This window comes from Paramacrobiotus metropolitanus, unplaced genomic scaffold (assembly GCF_019649055.1).
Source record: "Paramacrobiotus metropolitanus isolate TYO unplaced genomic scaffold, Prichtersi_v1.0 Parri_scaffold0000025, whole genome shotgun sequence".
In the NCBI taxonomy this organism is placed as follows: domain Eukaryota; kingdom Metazoa; phylum Tardigrada; class Eutardigrada; order Parachela; family Macrobiotidae; genus Paramacrobiotus; species Paramacrobiotus metropolitanus.
The window spans coordinates 1,227,079-1,244,934 of record NW_026570245.1 but is presented as its reverse complement, the minus strand read 5'-3'; the positions used below and the strand labels follow the sequence as shown (position 1 = coordinate 1,244,934).

General features: G+C 43.6%; 3 protein-coding genes across 3 annotated transcripts; 2 read left to right on the top strand and 1 right to left on the bottom strand.

Moving 5' to 3' along the window:
- Positions 1–1,228: 1,228 nt before the first annotated feature.
- On the bottom strand, positions 1,229–2,161 carry LOC129587419 (uncharacterized). The gene is made up of 3 exons (XM_055481157.1): positions 1,933–2,161; positions 1,760–1,872; positions 1,229–1,639 (listed from the first exon to the last, which is right to left on the bottom strand). Exons 1-3 carry the CDS (start codon positions 2,150–2,152, stop codon positions 1,229–1,231), a joined length of 744 nt encoding a protein of 247 aa, XP_055337132.1. The 5' UTR covers positions 2,153–2,161.
- Positions 2,162–3,138: 977 nt separating this feature from the next.
- On the top strand, positions 3,139–4,532 carry LOC129587418 (uncharacterized). The gene is made up of 5 exons (XM_055481156.1): positions 3,139–3,290; positions 3,449–3,615; positions 3,732–3,816; positions 3,890–4,056; positions 4,128–4,532. The coding sequence occupies exons 1-5, from the start codon at positions 3,239–3,241 to the stop codon at positions 4,530–4,532; spliced, it is 876 nt and encodes a 291-aa protein (XP_055337131.1). The 5' UTR covers positions 3,139–3,238.
- A 3,020-nt stretch (positions 4,533–7,552) lies between these two features.
- On the top strand, positions 7,553–9,084 carry LOC129587417 (uncharacterized). The gene is made up of 2 exons (XM_055481155.1): positions 7,553–7,977; positions 8,058–9,084. Exons 1-2 carry the CDS (start codon positions 7,553–7,555, stop codon positions 9,082–9,084), a joined length of 1,452 nt encoding a protein of 483 aa, XP_055337130.1.
- The last annotated feature ends 8,772 nt before the right edge of the window (positions 9,085–17,856 follow it).

Here is a 17,856-nt window from a genome sequence, read left to right as displayed (position 1 = left end):
GCATAGACCGCTACCCATAGACCGCTAGTATTATTGACCCATAGACCGCTAGTGTTTTATTGACCCATAGACCGCCGCTCATGTTCATAAAAGGCTTTTGTTTTATTGACCCATAGACCGCTAGTGTATAATTTGATATACAATAAACTCCAGACTACAAACACGTTGAACCCGGATTGAAAGCATTTAATATTCAAAGAACGATGCCACTCATCTCATAAAACAATACGATAGTTCCGTATTCGTGGAAAGCTAACCGGAGCTAATTGTGACATTCTTTTACTTAATGAATGGGTACAAAATGTAATAGTATGTTAACCTCTACAGCCGGACCTATCATTGTTACAATTATACCAATACAGATAGACTAAAAACTTGATTTAATGACTAAGCTAGACAGAGCTTCTTCGTGCTTATAAACAAGCTAGTCAGCATAGTTTAATACATGGCACCACACACTCTGTTTAACGTAGTTTAATACAAATCGCCACCCACTACAACATAACACAGTTGGCTAGTACAACATTAGTACAACAGTAGTACAACATACCACAACATTAGTTCCAGGCTAAACCTCTACCACAAAGACACAAGACAGTGACCAATAGTTCAAGTCCTGGATTCCTAACAAGCAAAACAATTTTTAAAAAACAAGAAATATTAAAAATTAGGCAAATTGCAAGTTAATTATAGCGGCGACGGCGAGGGTCTGATTCATTTGGCGAATCGGTGGAGCGCTTTCGCGTAGTCGGCTGGCTGTAAATTTCCTCCGGATAATGGTCCCGGGGTGAGTTAGCGATGCGGTTGATCTGGTCAAGGATGAAAGGCTGGGAAAGAAGGCTATTGATTCTTTCAACGGCGGTCTGGTCGTCTGGTGAATAGTCTTGTACTGGCGTTGATGCGCGAGGAGGCGTTGAATGGAACGGTGTTGGCGGGCGGCGGCGGCGTTGCGGTGCATTCACAAAGCGTGGTCGGCATGGATTGCGTGTCGGTGTAGTAAAAGCATCAGACGTGGAAGGCATTGTGGGTGACGGTGGAGTTGAAGAGCGGCGGCGTCCACCTCGTGGCGCATCCAAAAGACGTGAGCGGTATGGACTGCTGGCAGAAGATGGTGACGTCAAGCGAATCAAATTGAAAGGCTGTGTGCGAGTCGGTGAAGGCATTCGATCCCGGGCAACGCGGGCAACATTCCAACGAGAGGTATGTGCTGGCTCCGTAAGGTAATGGCTCAAAGTTGACATGTCAGGAGAAGCGGGACTGTACTCCACCATCTGGGTCGGTTCCGGTGTGCGAGAACGTTGTGGCAGGAAAATGCTAGCTCTTGCTCGTGGTCGTCAGGCAACGGAGAGTAGACGTTCTCGTAAGCGGCAGTATAGACGAAGCCGTCGTTGATTGGAGTGTAGATGTGGCGGGTGTTGTCTGGAGGATAGTCGTTGGCTGGAGTGTAGAAGCCAGTAGGTGGTTGTGGTGGTGGTGGATTTGGCGGTGCGTAAAGCTGCAAGGTGGGTAAGGTATTCTCACCAATGTACGGCACGGTGCCGGTCACGCCAAACTGGTAGACTGAATTGTAGGCGGCGCAAGGGCCATACGGACCAACCAAAGAAATAAGACGGGCGTCATGGAAAAACTGAATGTCTCCCTATAAATGGTAGAAAACTATACTATAGAAAGAATGCGTCTAATATATTTTTGCTAACAAAATATATCACTTCTTTGAAGACGGGGCAATAAACTAAACCAAAACTATCGTGGAACTTACCAAAATCATATTAGCCAGATGGATAGCATGCACCCAGGCATCCGGAAGATTATCCATGGCGCTTACGTTTGGACGTCGGGCCAGCATATCACGGCGTATACGGGTAGCAATTTCTGTTTAATTTAATTTTGTTGCAATAATAGACAAAAAAATCAATTGGAAAATTATCTTACCGAATGCTCTATTGGAGATGGCAGCCAGCTCTGCAGTCGTTGGCGTGCGAGTGAACACATGAAAAAACTGGTCGATCTCCAGGCAAGCGTTAGCAAACGGGCAACCAGGATCCACCAAGTTGTATGGGCGATACACGCCATCGGAGGAAGTGGATGATGCGTAGGACAATGAGGATGAAGAAGATCCGGTAGATGCTACTGAATCTGCTCGGGAAGACATTATGTAAAGGTCACTCGTTAACTCAAGCTTACTAAATCTACAGTGCTGTTATAAGGTAACAGTAAAAGATCCAAGAAGCGTCCAAAACTACTGCTCAAGCAACTGATGGTTTAACTGTGGCTGCAGTTGGTTTATATTAGCAAAAATTTGGTTTCCAGATTTTTCACCGTACTTGCCTTTTGTTTCCTTACAGTCGGTCTGGTTAAGGCTCTTTCTCCTTCGTAAGACTAAACCTTACTGTTTCCGTACATACGTGTAAGGGAAAACTTTTAACCATCAAGGCACGAAGCATACGGCTGAGTTTCTTAGTACAAATGTTAAGAGAAAAGACAAGTTTTGTGGAATTTTGGTATGCGTTGAAGTAAAGGAAAGTTGAGAGGAGACCTATGACAAGAGGTTAGAGCGCAAGCAATAAACAGTAATCCGTCTCGCGACCCGGATAAGAGCCATTATGTTCTTGTTTTTCTGGGTCAAGCGACGATTTGATTTACCCTGCATCCGTATCTTAGATCCTGAATAAGTCGCGTCAGCGACCTGATTTCTATTGTTTGAGAATTTTGGTATAATGGCTGTCGTTCTCCTATCCATTTGCCCTGATGCCTAGCTAATATCCCGGATTTGTCGCGACACTGACTAAGATTGCATTGTGTTGCTACCGACATAATCCTGTTTATCTGGGTTACACGTTCTTTTGATTTGGTCTGGTACCTTGATATTTGGGAGCCGGATTCCGTCGCGACTTCCATTGTTTAAAAACGGTTTTTCCGGATTCTTACAATAGTTCTCCTCGGCCCTTTTACCGAATGGGTCATAAGGAATTTTCCTTGGTAGCTCCACGTATCATACAGCCCAACCCACATCGTTAGAGAACCAGTGTCCACCAGACCAAAAACTCTCTGCTTCGGACCACATCAGTCTGGTCAAGGGTAGTGGGAGTTTACAAATCACCTACAGCCAATGGCTCCGCACCAGGAAAAATGTTGAGTTCCAAGCCAGAGGATATAAGTCGATTTCTCTAGCACAAAATCAAATCATTCGGACAGTTTTCTTTTACACACCACTGGAACTGGATCTTCAGCATCTCCCATGGCTATTCCTGATTTTCCTGACGAGTTTCCACTGCTTGAAGAGTACACCGGTAAGTTCAAACAGTATGCACTGCTAACTTATTTATTTACAAAAGCTGTCAAATTTAATTTTCTAATATTAGCAATGGTGACCTTTCATAGTTAGATTGAGGCTCTTTATAACATGGTTATTACTCGAATGCCAAAAGAAAACCTCGGCTTCTTATAGAGATCGCAAATGAATTGTTTTCGGATTGGTTGGCTCTCAACCACTGCCGCAGAATCCGGCGTTATTCTGGCTACTTCAACCTAGCCTATGCGTTGTGGATTGACCTTGCTCACTACATCCGCCATTATGATGCTCTCGTCTTGTTTCTCCATATCGCTGAATTTCTGGTAAGCATCCACTGTATTTCAGCTGTAAATCTTATTCTTCACCTAAATTTGCACTTCTCAATTCTCCTTTGACTTTGGTTTACGATTTATCGCTAATTTTAAAATTTTCCATGTAGAAACAACTTCACGATTTCTACTATCGGCTCATTGTTCCCACTCCGGATTTGCCTGACGAATTTCCACTACTTGCACAGTACATTGGTGAGCCACTGAATTTTCGTGAAGATTTCCGTGTTCGTCTAATCCAATACTTATAACATGCTTAACCTTTTAGAGCAAGCCAACGATTTGATTTCGGACTGGGCTTCACGTACTGAGTTTGACCAGATCCACACCTACTACACTTACTACCAGCGGGCCAAGAATATGTGGTTCGATCTTCAGCGTTACACCCGCAATGCTGGCGTCCTCCTCTTGTTTCTCCGTCTAACTGATTTTATGGTAAGAACCCTCACCGTTGATGTATTTTTCTGTGCATAGTTTAACTTATATTCAATGCATGGCGTTTGTAGAAGCGGCTGCACGACTTTTACTACGAACGCATTGCTGGCGCCCCGGACAACTCGCTTGACTCGGGTTTCTTCGAGGGCGATCCGTCGGATGAAGCTGAAAGCGACGTGGGTGACGAAAACGAAGAAGAAGGTGAACACGTTCTTGCGGATGACACGTTGGAGAGTGAGCCGGCGACTGAAGCTGAAGAAGGAGAAATCGACGACGCGGTTCCGGAGACCGAAGCCGAAGAGGAACTGGACGACACTCTCCTGGTCGGAGACATTGACTTGGAAGAATACCTGAACAGCACTGAGCCTGCGGAGACTGTCGTAGGTGGCAACAAACGGAAGCATTCGGAAGACGACGACGACAACGACGAACCGCCTACCAAGAAGCAAGAGACTGAGGTGAACACCCAAAACTAAAATGTCGTAGTGCTTTTCTTTTTTATGGTTTTGTTTTTACATACAATACATACCATGGGATAACGGCAGTACAGTTTTCATACCTCTCATTTGATACCGCATACCGTGGGATAATGGTTACAGTATTAGTGGAATTACAGTGTTGTGGTAATGGTGTAGACTGTTTTCGATGGAGATGGTTGTTGTTGGAAATAATACAACGTGGTTCTTTTTCGTTAGTTTTTCACGTTCAAACATGTCGAAAAAAAGGCCGAGCGGTTACTTACCGGCGCTGCTAGCGCCGGTAAGTATCCACTCGCGCCCACTGGAACGCCCAAAGGTGTGGCTTAAACACTGTTAACCAATTGCATCGCATTACAGAAAACATCAGACCAATAAGCACACGCTGCAGTAATTCAGCTCGTGTATAAAACCCGCGCGGCACGAGATTTTTCTTCATTTTAATCCCTCACATCTGGCGAAAAAAATGACTTATGAGTTGTCTGCATCTGATCATGCGGCTATTGCGGCCATACTCAGTGAGCCGTGGATGGATGTTGATGATGAGCAGCAGCAGCAAGCTAACGATGCGTACCAGTTAACCGTTGAAGATCAAGCAGCTTTTGATCACATGCTTGCTAATCCCAATGAGTTCAATGAACAGACTCTAGCAACGGCTTTGCTGCATCTGGATCAGGCTGATCAGTTGAGCCCCGGATCTTTAGCTGCCGCTCTTGCTCTTGCGCAACTGGACGACTGGCAGTATGAAGATCCTCAAGTGCCGCAAGCTGGTGGAAAAGCGGTCCGTGATGAATCGCTGCCCGATTTCTCAGGTCTATTCCAGTTGGTCAAAGAGTCGGAACGCGTTTTCAAAACATTCAACAGCACTGAACAGAAATACCGTGTCCAGATAGCCTCGCTACCGCGAATATTTGCAAAAGAAGAAACCATGCTCATCATGCCGGAAATCTTGCGCGTCATAATGGATTTGTGTTTTAAAGAATTTGCCCCGACGGACCGCGTTGTTGTGGCTCTTAAATCGGATGGGCTTGAAAGAGCGTTTTATTTAACCATGCGAAAGCTCTCTGACTTTAGCATACCCGCTTTTATGCATCGTATTGAGCTTCTGAACTCCGGCCAGAAGTTGGTGATTGACGATTCTTTCACCATACGGATTTGGCGTTCTATCATGCCGGCTGGTGGATCCTGGTTCCTCAGGCATCAGCACGTTAAGCATGACAGAAATCGTTTCAAGAAATCCATTGTAAGCGTTCGTGTAGGGAATAACTTGTGCTTACCCGCCGCATTGTTCCTGGGGAAATTTCGCCTGACGCATGACCTTGAAGTTCCGCAGCATAAAAATAAATGGTACAATTATATTCGCGCTAACCGCACTCACAACTTGGAAGCGGAGGCCGCCAAGATAATGAATAACTGCGATCTGCAACCCGGCCATTACTGCGACCTTGATGTCTTAGGCGTGCTACAGGAAAATGAATTTCCCGAGTTTCAAATTAAAGTTATATCGGCCAATCAAGGCGATATGATTATTGCACGGGTACCCGAGCGTAAAACCCATGATATGCAGGAGATTTTTTTGTTGCTGGACAATGAGCATTTTGACCTGGTCACAACCGCGACAGGCTTTTACTGCTCTCCTACTTCTGCAATGATTGCGATCGACCGTATCATCATAAAGAACGTCATCGTTGCGAGGGGAAATGTAGGTCGTGCTACCGCAACAAGAGCGATTGTCTGGTGGACAACCCAATCTCCTGCACTGAATGCAGCCGTCGGTTCCACAACCAACAGTGTTTCGATATCCATAAGAAGAAAAGGAAAAATGGAAAGAATTATTGCGAGCAAATGTTCATCTGCCAGGCATGCGGTGTTTTTGTAAATCTTTCCAGTCGTGGCAAAACGTAAAACACCAGTGCGGAGAAATTTATTGCAACACGTGCAATGGTTTTTTCTTCAAGCTACGCATTTGTGCTACATAAAACCGCTCAAGGCACCGCCACCATGGCAGCAAGAAGAAATGAAATACATTTTCTTCGATTACGAAACCTACAACGATCCAGTGAATGGTCATGTGCCCACATGCATCGTTGCGCAATATGCTGATGGTTCGGAAGTACGTTTTCCGGAAGATGGTCAGCCGATGAATACGGAAGTTGATGAGGCATTTGGGCGCTGGCTGTTTCAAGAAAAGCATCGGGGATTTACTATCATAGCACACAATTTTCGTGGCTACGATGGACATTTTGTCCTAAAGTACATGTTGGACAATGGTTTGAAAGGAGTGGAGGTCATCAAGCGTGGGACGCAGTTGTTGGAATTACGGTACCGCAAACTGGGGATCCGTTCACGTGATACACTCAACTTTCTGGCTTTGAAGTTGAGCCAGTTACCATAGTTGGCTTGGAAATCGAAGTGCAGAAAGGCGACTTCCCACATCGATTTAATAAGCCTGAAAATTGGGATAAAACCGATTTGCCCTGGCCCGAGCCGGAACAGTACATGATTGATGGAATGCGAAAAAAGCAAAAAGAAGAATTTCTAAAGTGGCACGCTGAAGCTAAAGCGGCCGCCAATGGGGTGTTCAATTTTCGCGAGCAGATGATGACATACTGCTCGAACGATGTTACGGTTTTGCGTGTGTGTGCGCTGAAGTTTATCAGCGATTACCAAGCTCTGACGTCGCTGAATCCAATGGAAAGCATGACCATGCCTTCGGCCTGCTACCGGTACTGGAGAATGTTTCACCTTCCCGAGAACAAAGTTGCCGCGTTATCCAGTCACGGACCGCACAGAAACCGACGGACTAGCATTCAAGCCACACAATGGCTGGAATGGGAAAACATGAGCGCAAACGGTCGTATACGACATGGTCGGAACGGCAAAGAAGTTAAAATTGGGCGATACTTTGTAGACGGTTTTGACAAGGAGACACAAACCGTTTACGAGTATAACGGCTGCGTCTTCCATGGACATCCTTTCTGTACTGAAGAAAACGATGTTGTACCATACTCCAAAAGAAAATGCGCGAAGTTTACGAAGAGTTCCAGGAACGCGAACGCTTCCTTGAAAGTCAGGGCTACACTGTAGAGGTGAAATGGAGTTGTGAGTGGCTCAAAGAACGACAAGATCCCGATATTGCCGCATTTCTGCTGAATATGAACATTCGTGAGCCAATGAATCCTCGTGACGCCTTCAAAGGAGGCAGGACGAATGCTAGTCGTTTGTACTACCAAGTGAAGGATGACGAAGAAATTAGGCACTATGACGTTGTTAGCTTGTACCCATTCGTGAACAAGACTAAGGCATACCCGGTCGGCCATCCTGAAGTAATCGTATCCAATTTCAAGGATGCCAAAGATTATTTTGGACTGGTCTACTGCAAAGTAGCGGCTCCGAATCAATGCCTGTATCCAGTCTTACCGGCCACAATAAACGGCAAGCTTATGTTTGTTCTATGCAAAAAATGCGCAATGGAAAAAGCGTCAAGCCGTTGTGCGCATACAGACGATGATCGCTGTTTCGAAGGGTTTGGGCGACACCCGAGCTACATCATGCCATCGATGTGGGGTATCGTGTTGTGGAAATGTATGAAGTGTGGCACTGGACGCAGTCTGACACCAAACTCTTTGCGGCATACATGGACAAGTTTTTAAAAGTGAAAATGGAAGCCAGTGGTTGGCCTGCGTGGTGCGATTCCGATGAAAAGAAAACCAAGTTTATTCAGACGGTTAGAGAACGCGAAGGCATTTCCTTGGATCCTGATGCTATGGTTTTCGATGCTGGAAAGAAAAGCACTACCAAGATTGTGGTGAACAGTCTTTGGGGTAAAACCGGTCAAAGTTGCGATATGAACTCAACGGAGTTTGTCTACGACCCCAAACGGTATTCTGATCTGTGTCGTTCAAAAGCTATTGAAATACATGATGTGTATGGCGTAAGCCCAACGTGTCTAATGGTAACACACTCGAAAGTGGATGACTACAATGAAGGTAGCAACGGTACGAATGTTGTCATTGCCGCCTTCACCACCAGCCATGCGCGACTTATACTGTTATCCCTCATGGAAAAGTTGGGCGAGCGCCTCCTGTACTACGACACGGATTCCGTCATATTCATTCACCGACCTGGCGACTGGCTTCCTGATACCGGCAGTATTCTTGGGGACTGGGATAACCAGCTAGAAGCTGGCGAGAATCATATCGTCAAATTTGTTTCGTGTGGTCCAAAAGTGTACAGCTACGAAACCAATACGGGGCGCATTGAGTTGAAAGTGAAAGGGATGATGCAGAACGGATTTACGGAAGATATTCTGGATTGGGACTCGGTCACGAAGGAGCTGACGCGGACTGGAAAAGCCTTGGATTTTAACCAGCTGAAGCGGTTACTGGATGGTGTGGATGGGCATGTGCAGGTTGTATATCCAGAATACATCAAACGAAATGGAAAAACCCAAGAAATTAATACTGTTCAGTTGGCTAAAAAATTGAAGCTTGTTTACGACAAGCGCATCATGTTAGATGATTTTACAACGCTGCCTTTTGGCACGCGATAAAAAAAGAGGGTGGGGAAAAATCAATAAAAGAAAGGGGAAACCTAATCTGTTTGCGTCGCTTCGTCGCTCACCATTACATCCAGCACCTCTTTCGTAATTTTTCTTGATTCTTCCAACTGCGTACGATTGGCGGACTTGATAAAATAGGAAACAATCTCTAAAGTATTAAAACTACCAGCAGCATGGTGACCAGTACTGCAAAGAATACTGATGCTGCTTTTTTAGCTAACGGCTTAACCATTTCTTATAAGGTCGCGTATAAATGTTGCGTCACGGACTACAGTCCTTAGTCGAAAAAACTTGTTGATGAATTTACATACAAATTTATCATTCACACCTTTATGCTTAGTGAGAGCAGACATGACGTCTTTATACGAAAACCCGTAGCAACGTAATAAAACGAAAAACATACAATATTGACCACATACAGTACTATCAGCGTTCTGTCGCTCAGTATTCGACATTATAACAAAGTCGTTGTCTATCCATTTTTCAATGTCATCTGAATAGTCGCCGGGATTTTTCCGTACGAATCAAAACTTCTAACGTACCGGGTTTCGTACAATAAAATGCTACCCAGTGTTCACCCGCCGCACCTGACGGTTGAGTGTTAGATATGTATGCACCTGGAAATTCTTTTGCTGGCAGTGTATCACTGGCAAATACTCCGACAAAAATGTCGCGAACGTTAGGATCTTGCTTTAGCGCTGAATCTATTTGTAGGCTGTTCATGGCGCAAAGTCGAAAAGTACTTGGCGATTGTTGTTAATTTCGATAATGTTATCGAAGACCATCATAGCTACGCAAACTATACCTTCAGGTAGCGGTTTTGCAAATTTAACATTGATGTTTAAATTACCTTGCCTTATCAGCGACAACGCTCCTCTGCCCGTATGGCCGCGAGTGAAGTCAAACCCAAAAATATTGAAACCACCCTTGTTAAATACGGACCTGTCAAATGGTAGTTCGCCATGACCTTCATGCAGCCGCTCTAGAGTATCTAACAACCCTTCATACCCTTCAATTGACGCACCGTTCTGGAAATCTAAATTGTACCCCGCGTAGGAAAAAAGCTGTCCATCAATTTCAGCACTTAAGTTAGATATGTTGAAATGATGAAAATTGAACGGAGTTGACTTAAAATCGCCAACGAATGACCGATTGGGTGACATTGCAAAGAACATTACCTTGGGTAACTGTCCAATAACAATATTTGCCCAGGATAGCTGCTGCTGGCCTGATTGCATTGTGGTCTGTCTTAAAGCAACCCGTTCAATGTGATATTTTGCATTAGTTGTGACCAGTTGCTTTGTCATGGCTGCTAGAAAGTCTGGAGAAGGTTCATACTTTCGAACTTTCAGCTTGGGGTTTCGAATAGCAAAAGCCTTTGGAGCTGCTAGATCATTATCAGTAAGAAAACAAAGACTAGCCCTGTTTCGTATCAGTTTAATGCTCAACTCTACACCAGGAATTAGTGGTCGGTCTTGCTGGAACAAGTCGCAGTGTAGTTTACCAGACAACTGCAACGGACGGAAAGTCTGCAACCATGTTCTTCGCGTTTCGGCACCCTTACTATGAAATGTTGTTGCCCCATTTATCTCATTCATGTATAACGGGTCTTTGTCAAGGTCAGTGTCCAACGCAAATCCACACAGGCTCAACTGACTGTTCTGAGCCTGAACAGTGAAACCCAGAAGGGATTCAATGTACGCTCGAATGTGATACAAAGGACTGTTATCGGTTATGTTGCGACCTCCCAATGAAACCGTAACTGACTGAAATAAACTATGCAAAATATTGTTAATTGGTGCAAGACAGTCTTTTTCTGTTGGAACAGTACCAGCAGAATTAGTAACGTGTAAATCACATGAAAATCTAATGTCAGCTAAACTGATAAGCTCGGTTTGACACGGTGAAATTGTAAATACAATATCGTTTGAATCGTCAGTTACGGCTTGAGACGGTCCCAAGTCATAGTCATGTGTATTCCACCTTTCCGTTAGCGTAGCTGGAAGATAAAACAAGTGACTTTCCAACAGCATGGAGGGTTCTGAGCCAGCTTCAATAAGAGCCATCGTTACAGTTTGTCTTTTATAGCGTCTATTGCGCGTTGACGTTTCGTGGTTTTGATTATTCTCTTTCGACGACGACCCTTAATACCCGACCCCTGTTGTTGAGCCGTGTTGCGTAATTTCTCGCTAACACGCTCAACAGCTTTATCGATTACGGATTCCACAGCTTTGCTGGCCATTGTTTTCATGTGAGGTTGTGCAGTGGCAATTAAATTGTTTATATGTGGTGCAGCTTTGCTGAACAAACCCTTGCAAAACCAATCACGCGACCCCAGAAACTACCACCTTTCATGGGTGCGCCACGATAATATGGCATACCGTACCCATGCTGTTTGGTAAAGATCTGGGTGTAGCGGTGCTCGTCAAATTTTAACTCCTGTAGAACCATTTTTAATGCTTCTTTGGTCGAAAGTGTAGTTTAATTACTGATGTACCTGGATGAAAGAGTACTTCTTTCCTAAATCATCGCGCATCGCTATTTCTATAGTTTGAAACGTATGGTAGGCTAACGGCATATAATGCGGATTTTCAAAACGAATTACTGTCTCTCGAAATGAATTCGCTTGAGTCGATAAGGTGCGTAGTAAAGGCACCATTGAGTCACCTACCAACCCATGTGTAATCACGTCACAATATACATGCACGAGACGACTATGCTGTCCCGGATATAACATATGAGTCAGAGCATCTCTGCTGTTATATGTGTACTGGTGTAGTATGCCTAGTGCGCGCGCGTATTCGGAGCCCGTAAAAGTTAAAGAGAGGCCCGGCGTGATGTTTAACTGAGCTGCTTGACCACTCACTATTATCTGGCCGTAGGTTTTCGAGTCCCTATCATCTACGTTTTCCTCAGCAGTTTGTTAACCGTACGAATTAAATGATTTTCATCCTCAAAAGCATGTAGATCGACGAATCTATGAATTCTAGACGGCATACCGTCACGCGAGACAGCAATGGATAATCCGGTATTAAACTTTATCCGCATAGGCGGTAGAATAATTTCCGAAAGACCTACTTCCCACGCACCGTCTAAATCTATGGGTCTAGCGAGAAGCGTTGTAAATTTACCAGGGCAGTTATCAGAGTATAACCCCTCTGACGCCGAAGACGGCAATGTCATGTAAAAACTCATTTCAAATCTTCTTTGTTTTCCCAAGAGTCATAAGCAGGGCCGTATCCATACCAACGTACTAAGTATTGTACTTTTCCTTTATGTTTCCTTTCCCTTAATATCCTAGAGATCCTGTGATATGGCTTTTCTGCCATTTTGACTTTAGATAACTCTTCCGGATAAAACTTACCGTCTACAGGTTCGCCTGCTAAATCTTCGACCGTGTAAAGGTAATGGCTCCTGCTTCGTGTAGTGTGGGTTATTTTAAAATTTCTTCTGTGAAACGAGTCTCGTACCCTTTTTCAAATGTCTGTTTCTTTTTTTGCCAAACGTACATGATCGCCAACAGAAAATGTTGGTTCTGGATTTTTCATACCTTTTGTTCATCAACCATCTTCTGGAGAATTTGCTCAGCTTCTTCAGGACCGACGTCTTTAGGGGCTACTCCTGTAGCCGAGTGTTTTGTAGAATTGTAAGCGGATAAAACCTTAGGAAGGATATCAATGAATCGGTATGTGTTGTTTTCGGTCATGAACACATACAACCGGTCTTCAATTGTACGATTTAGACGTTCAACCATCGCACACTTTACATCATCGTTTTTTGTTGTAAAAAATGTAACGTTACATTCTTCAAAAAACTTACGCATGTCTTTACTAACAAATTCCTTACCATTATCGCTTTGAACGCGTAATGGAGGATAATCGCTCTTGTATATTTTCAAAAGCGCTTCACGAATATTAGCAGGCCGTTTTGATTTAACCGGCTCAGCCCATGCATAACGAGAAAAGCAGTCGATACACATAAGAATATACTTAAAGCCATCGTTATAACTAGCAAATTTTTGAAAATCCACAAGATCAATTTGATGTTGGTCTCCCACATTAACGGAAATAATTTTTCGGCGTTTGAACTTTGACCGAAAAGGTTTGTGTTGTGTATATGCGTCTTTGGTTTCTAAGTAAGCTTTAACTTGCTTTCGTGTATATCCATGTTTTCTGGCTTCTTTGTACAAGCGGTCTATGCCACCTAAACTCCCTTGAGAAACAGGATTCAAATACAAATCATCTAATGTGGGCTTCATCATGTGTACGAGAGCCAGCCGCCTCTTTGTATACCACCTTTGTGTCTTTTAGCGGGAGGTCCTGACGGTTTATTACGTTTTCTCAACTGTATTTTGTGCTGACCTGAACTTTCAGCCTTATTTGATTGTATGTAAGTTAAAGCCTTAAGCGGCGTTGCGTCGGTAATAGCTGCTTGCTCTTCCTCACTGGCTTCTATTGCTAATCTTTCAGAACCACTAGCAATTGCAGCCCTTTTCTTAGGTTTTGGTGTGGCCTTTTGGAGCTTTTTAGAGGTTTTTGGCCTAATTGCCACCGTTTTCGACCCTTCAATAGCAAGTTGCTGATCTTTGTCTTTTTGCCGGAGCCGGTTTAAAGTTTTCGGTTTAACGGACAGCGCTTTTGACCCTTCAATAGCTGGTTGAGTATTTTCCAAAGCCGGAAAAGATCCATTGACAGGTACTTGATATTCTAACACACCATCAGCAGGAAATTCTACTATCGGAACACTAGGCGGAGTAGGAGCGTATTCTATAGCGGCATTTAAAGTGTTATCGGATTTCGGAATGCGTCTAACATGGACTTTTTGACCAAAGCGGGTTTTTTCGGCTTCCGATAAACATGTTTGACTACCGGTTTGCTTGGAACAACTTGTATTTGCGGCTCACCAGGCACTTGTACATATTGTACAATTGGTTGTGATGGTACCTCGACATACTTATATTCAACTAACGGTGAGGCTGTTGCTTGAGTACCCTGTTCTTGAAATGTCGGCACAGCCTGCACAACTTGATGGGTTACGTTTGGACCCGCTTGACTATATTGATCTTTAAGAACACCTGTAGAATGAGCTTGTATACTTTTATCAATCATTATGGGTGACGTATTGGTAGCAGCAGCAGACTCAACCTGCACTGTTTCCAACAATGGAGTCGCGACTGGAGCGTTACCCGTATTGTTTGAACGCTGGTAATCAAAAGCAGCCTTCGCCATGAGCTGCTGTGTAATTTCATGACCAATGTCTTGAGCCTTTTTCCAAGCAGTCGGCGCGGGAACACCTTCCCGAGCATGCTTTTGTTTTAAAAACTCGGTTTCGGGAACTAAAACGTACGTCTTCATTTTGCTAGAAAAGTGGAGACCAACGTTCCTAAAACTGGAAGCAAAACGTTGAGAAATCCGCCTTTTTGTTGTAATATTTTACGTTTTTTTGAACGGTCTGTACTGCGGTCAGCTAGACGCTTGATTGTTGAAGAATGTTTTCGAGCCCGAGCTAAATCAACTTTGCTAAGACCGGTGGGTTGCTTAACTAGGTTTAAGCAGGCTTCTTCGATTGCGCTTATTTGTTGTTTAGTTGCCAGCTGGAAAAAGCTTCTTCTCTGACGTGGTGTCAGAAGCTTTAACGCTTCAATAAGTCGAAAAATATCTTCTGGTTTCATTTTTCTACATATATTCGTCTATACTCAAACACGTGCGACTGAAGGCGAACATTGTCTGGAGCTTCGGGTCTAAGGTTTATCAGTAAATAACCAAAAGGTTCCTTTATAGCCTTTCGGTAGGCCTCCAGCATATGTGGCATACCTAACTGACGTGCAAGTGTTTTAACTTGCTGAACATCGCGAACTGATTTAAAAATTACCAAGTACTGAGAATTCAGAGCAATATCACGCATGCTCCTTCCTTGTTTGTACAAATTTTGAGATATAAAAATTACAGAAACATTTTTATGATGAACGTCGCGAGTAAAAATCGTGGAACACTTTGGCGTTCCAGCAATTTCTTCCATTAAATCATCTAAAACTAGCAGGCTTGGGACGTCTTTGTCAAAAAATTCTCATCTTCTACGATGGGACTAAGACCTTGGACAAGTTCAATATTTTTTCGAAATCTTGGAAGGCATCTTGCCAAGTCCCATAAGCATATACTATCCTAACAGGGGTGGAGTGAAACTCTCCGTCAGATTTCGCAAGAGATTCATTGTAAAAGTCGATTTTCCTGACATAGTTGGACCAGAAATATATATCGCGCAGGGAGTTTTAAAGCGGAAATCAAAACTCAGTTTTTCCATTTTTAATTTCTCCTGATTTTTGTTGCTAACTATCGGCCACTTCACAATAAACTCGAATACAAAAACTTTCAAATGTTGCTTCTGAAACGATCAAGTTTTTAACTTTTCCACACCGTATTGGTATACTTTTCTAGGAGGGTTTCAATCTGTTCAATTGTGCGTTGAATCTGCAACAGTGATCTCCTCCGAGAACTACACACTTTCCAGTATGGAAAACGTTTACGGTAGTTTTCAGTAACGGAAACCGCAATTTGATCGCTGGAAAAAGCTCAGGTTCGTAGAAAAATGCGACACCCGTTGGTTTTTCTTTCAAAATCTGGCTGTACAGCTTATTTAAATTTATTATTTCACTGTAAGCATACGTGCAGACTATATTTGCCACAAAGCGCTCCTTAATAGTCACGTCAATGCAGTTTACCCTCAACATTCTTAAATACTGTTTTAATAGCCCATCTGATTCTTCTATGGACTTACCACCTATTACGATCACCTTACCATTCTGGAAGATTTGACAGAATGTATGTGACTGGTCTGCAAGTCTGATGTTAACTGCGTTGAAATTTTTTACCTTTGTAGCATGTTTCCCAAAACGTCTAAAACATGCTGAAGATCAACTTTCTCGTTGAATTGCACCGCCAGAATAATGTTGTGGATTTCCATGACTGAACGCATTACTTGCAACAGTGTCAGCAAGAAGGCTTTATATACTTCACTGCTGAGACTGTCGCAAATAATGGCGTTTTTCAGCCTTTTTTTTTTCATAACAAAAGGGGCTAATAGAAAACCAACAAGAATAACAACAGCAACAATTTTATAGTGTTACAAAACATGAGAAGGGCAGTTAAACAATAAGAGATTGCGCTTTAAAGCTATCGTCCAAGATTCGAGCCACATCGATGAACCCCATGTATGGTAGCTGAACAGAGCGTCCGGGCTGAGAAAACCTGATCGTGCGCCCGTACTTTTCGTGCACCTTCAAAGTCAATTCCAGGCAAGCGGGGCCATCGAATTTCATTTTCTCCTGTTTGCCTTCAGATGCTGCGTTATCCAGCGAATCTTTCAAATGTCCACTCTTCAGGATCTTTAGCAATTCAGTGATTTCATTGTATCCGAATCGGATTCCTTTATTCCATGCTTTGCGCAAGCCCTCAGCATCCGCATTTGCTTCGAACACAAGAAATGCCCGTACTTCTTTAGCATTCCAGAACAGGCTAACCACACTATTGACTTTGTACACAGTGTAGCCATCATGATCACCAACAACATCTAAAATACGTGCGAAATCCATTTCTCTTGAGATATGGTAAAAAACTTGCTCTCAACTTTTTTTCAGAATGATTTGGAAAAGACCAGTCGCGTCGCTTTTATACTCTCCAGTTGTGTCTGAGAAAACCAACCGCTTACCCCATTGGTCGTAAATTCCGATCAGACTCCGCCTTTTCACGCTTACGTCATTCAAAACAAAAAAACACTTTATTACATCGATGATTGGCTGAAAAATCAAAAATAGATACGCCCTTATATACTGTAGGCTCCTACCGATTGGCCAAACCGCACGTGACGTAGCTCGGAAACTCAAAATGTTTTAGAAATGAGAGCGGTGATTGGTTGTAAATAAAGCAACTTTTTCTTTAGAATATTTAAACTCGAGTTGCACTGAAAAATCTATCATTCGCAAGGAAAATGGAGAAGGACCAATTTCGTGGTTGCTTAGTTGGGGGTTTGCTGGGGGAATGCTTATGCGTTCCCTTGAAGGCGTATCATGGTATTGTTCACAAGGTTGCGCAGTTGTTCGTTGATACACGAGACTACCGCTCTTATCGTGAGAAGACTGTCTTAACAAACGCGCTGGGTAATGCATTGCTGGATAATGGGGTTATGATGCAGTGTCTGCCGCTCGAGCGTGCGTTGAAGCTTATTACAGCGCACATCCCGTCATACGTTCAGCTTTCGGGAAGCTTAAGGATATAATACATCACTGGAAGTGGAACAATTACAATACCTTAGACACATTACCGAAAAACATTGTACCGAAAACGTTCCTCAAAGGATACGGCCCAGCGGCGTGGATTTCAGCGTACCCACTATACTTTAGACATCAAACAGAGCTAATGATCCGCAACGTACGTAGCGTTGCCGAACTCACGCATCCTACGATGGAAGCTTACGGAGCGTGTGAACTTCAAGCCTACGCTATTGCCGTAGCATTACATTACTCCTACTTCACTCCCGAACAGTTTCTGGACATGCTAATCACGCTGTGTGGCTCCGGCATTAACCTTCAGCTGTATCTTCCGAAACTAGTACATTTGAAAACGCTGCTGTCTCAAGAAACGAGTGTTGTGGTGAAAGCCCTTGGTAATCATTCCGCGGGACTAGAAGCTGTACCTATGGCTATTTACTGCGTACTAAAAGGAACCAGCCTGGCGCCTGAAAATGCTTTTGAAGCGACCATGGCCCTCA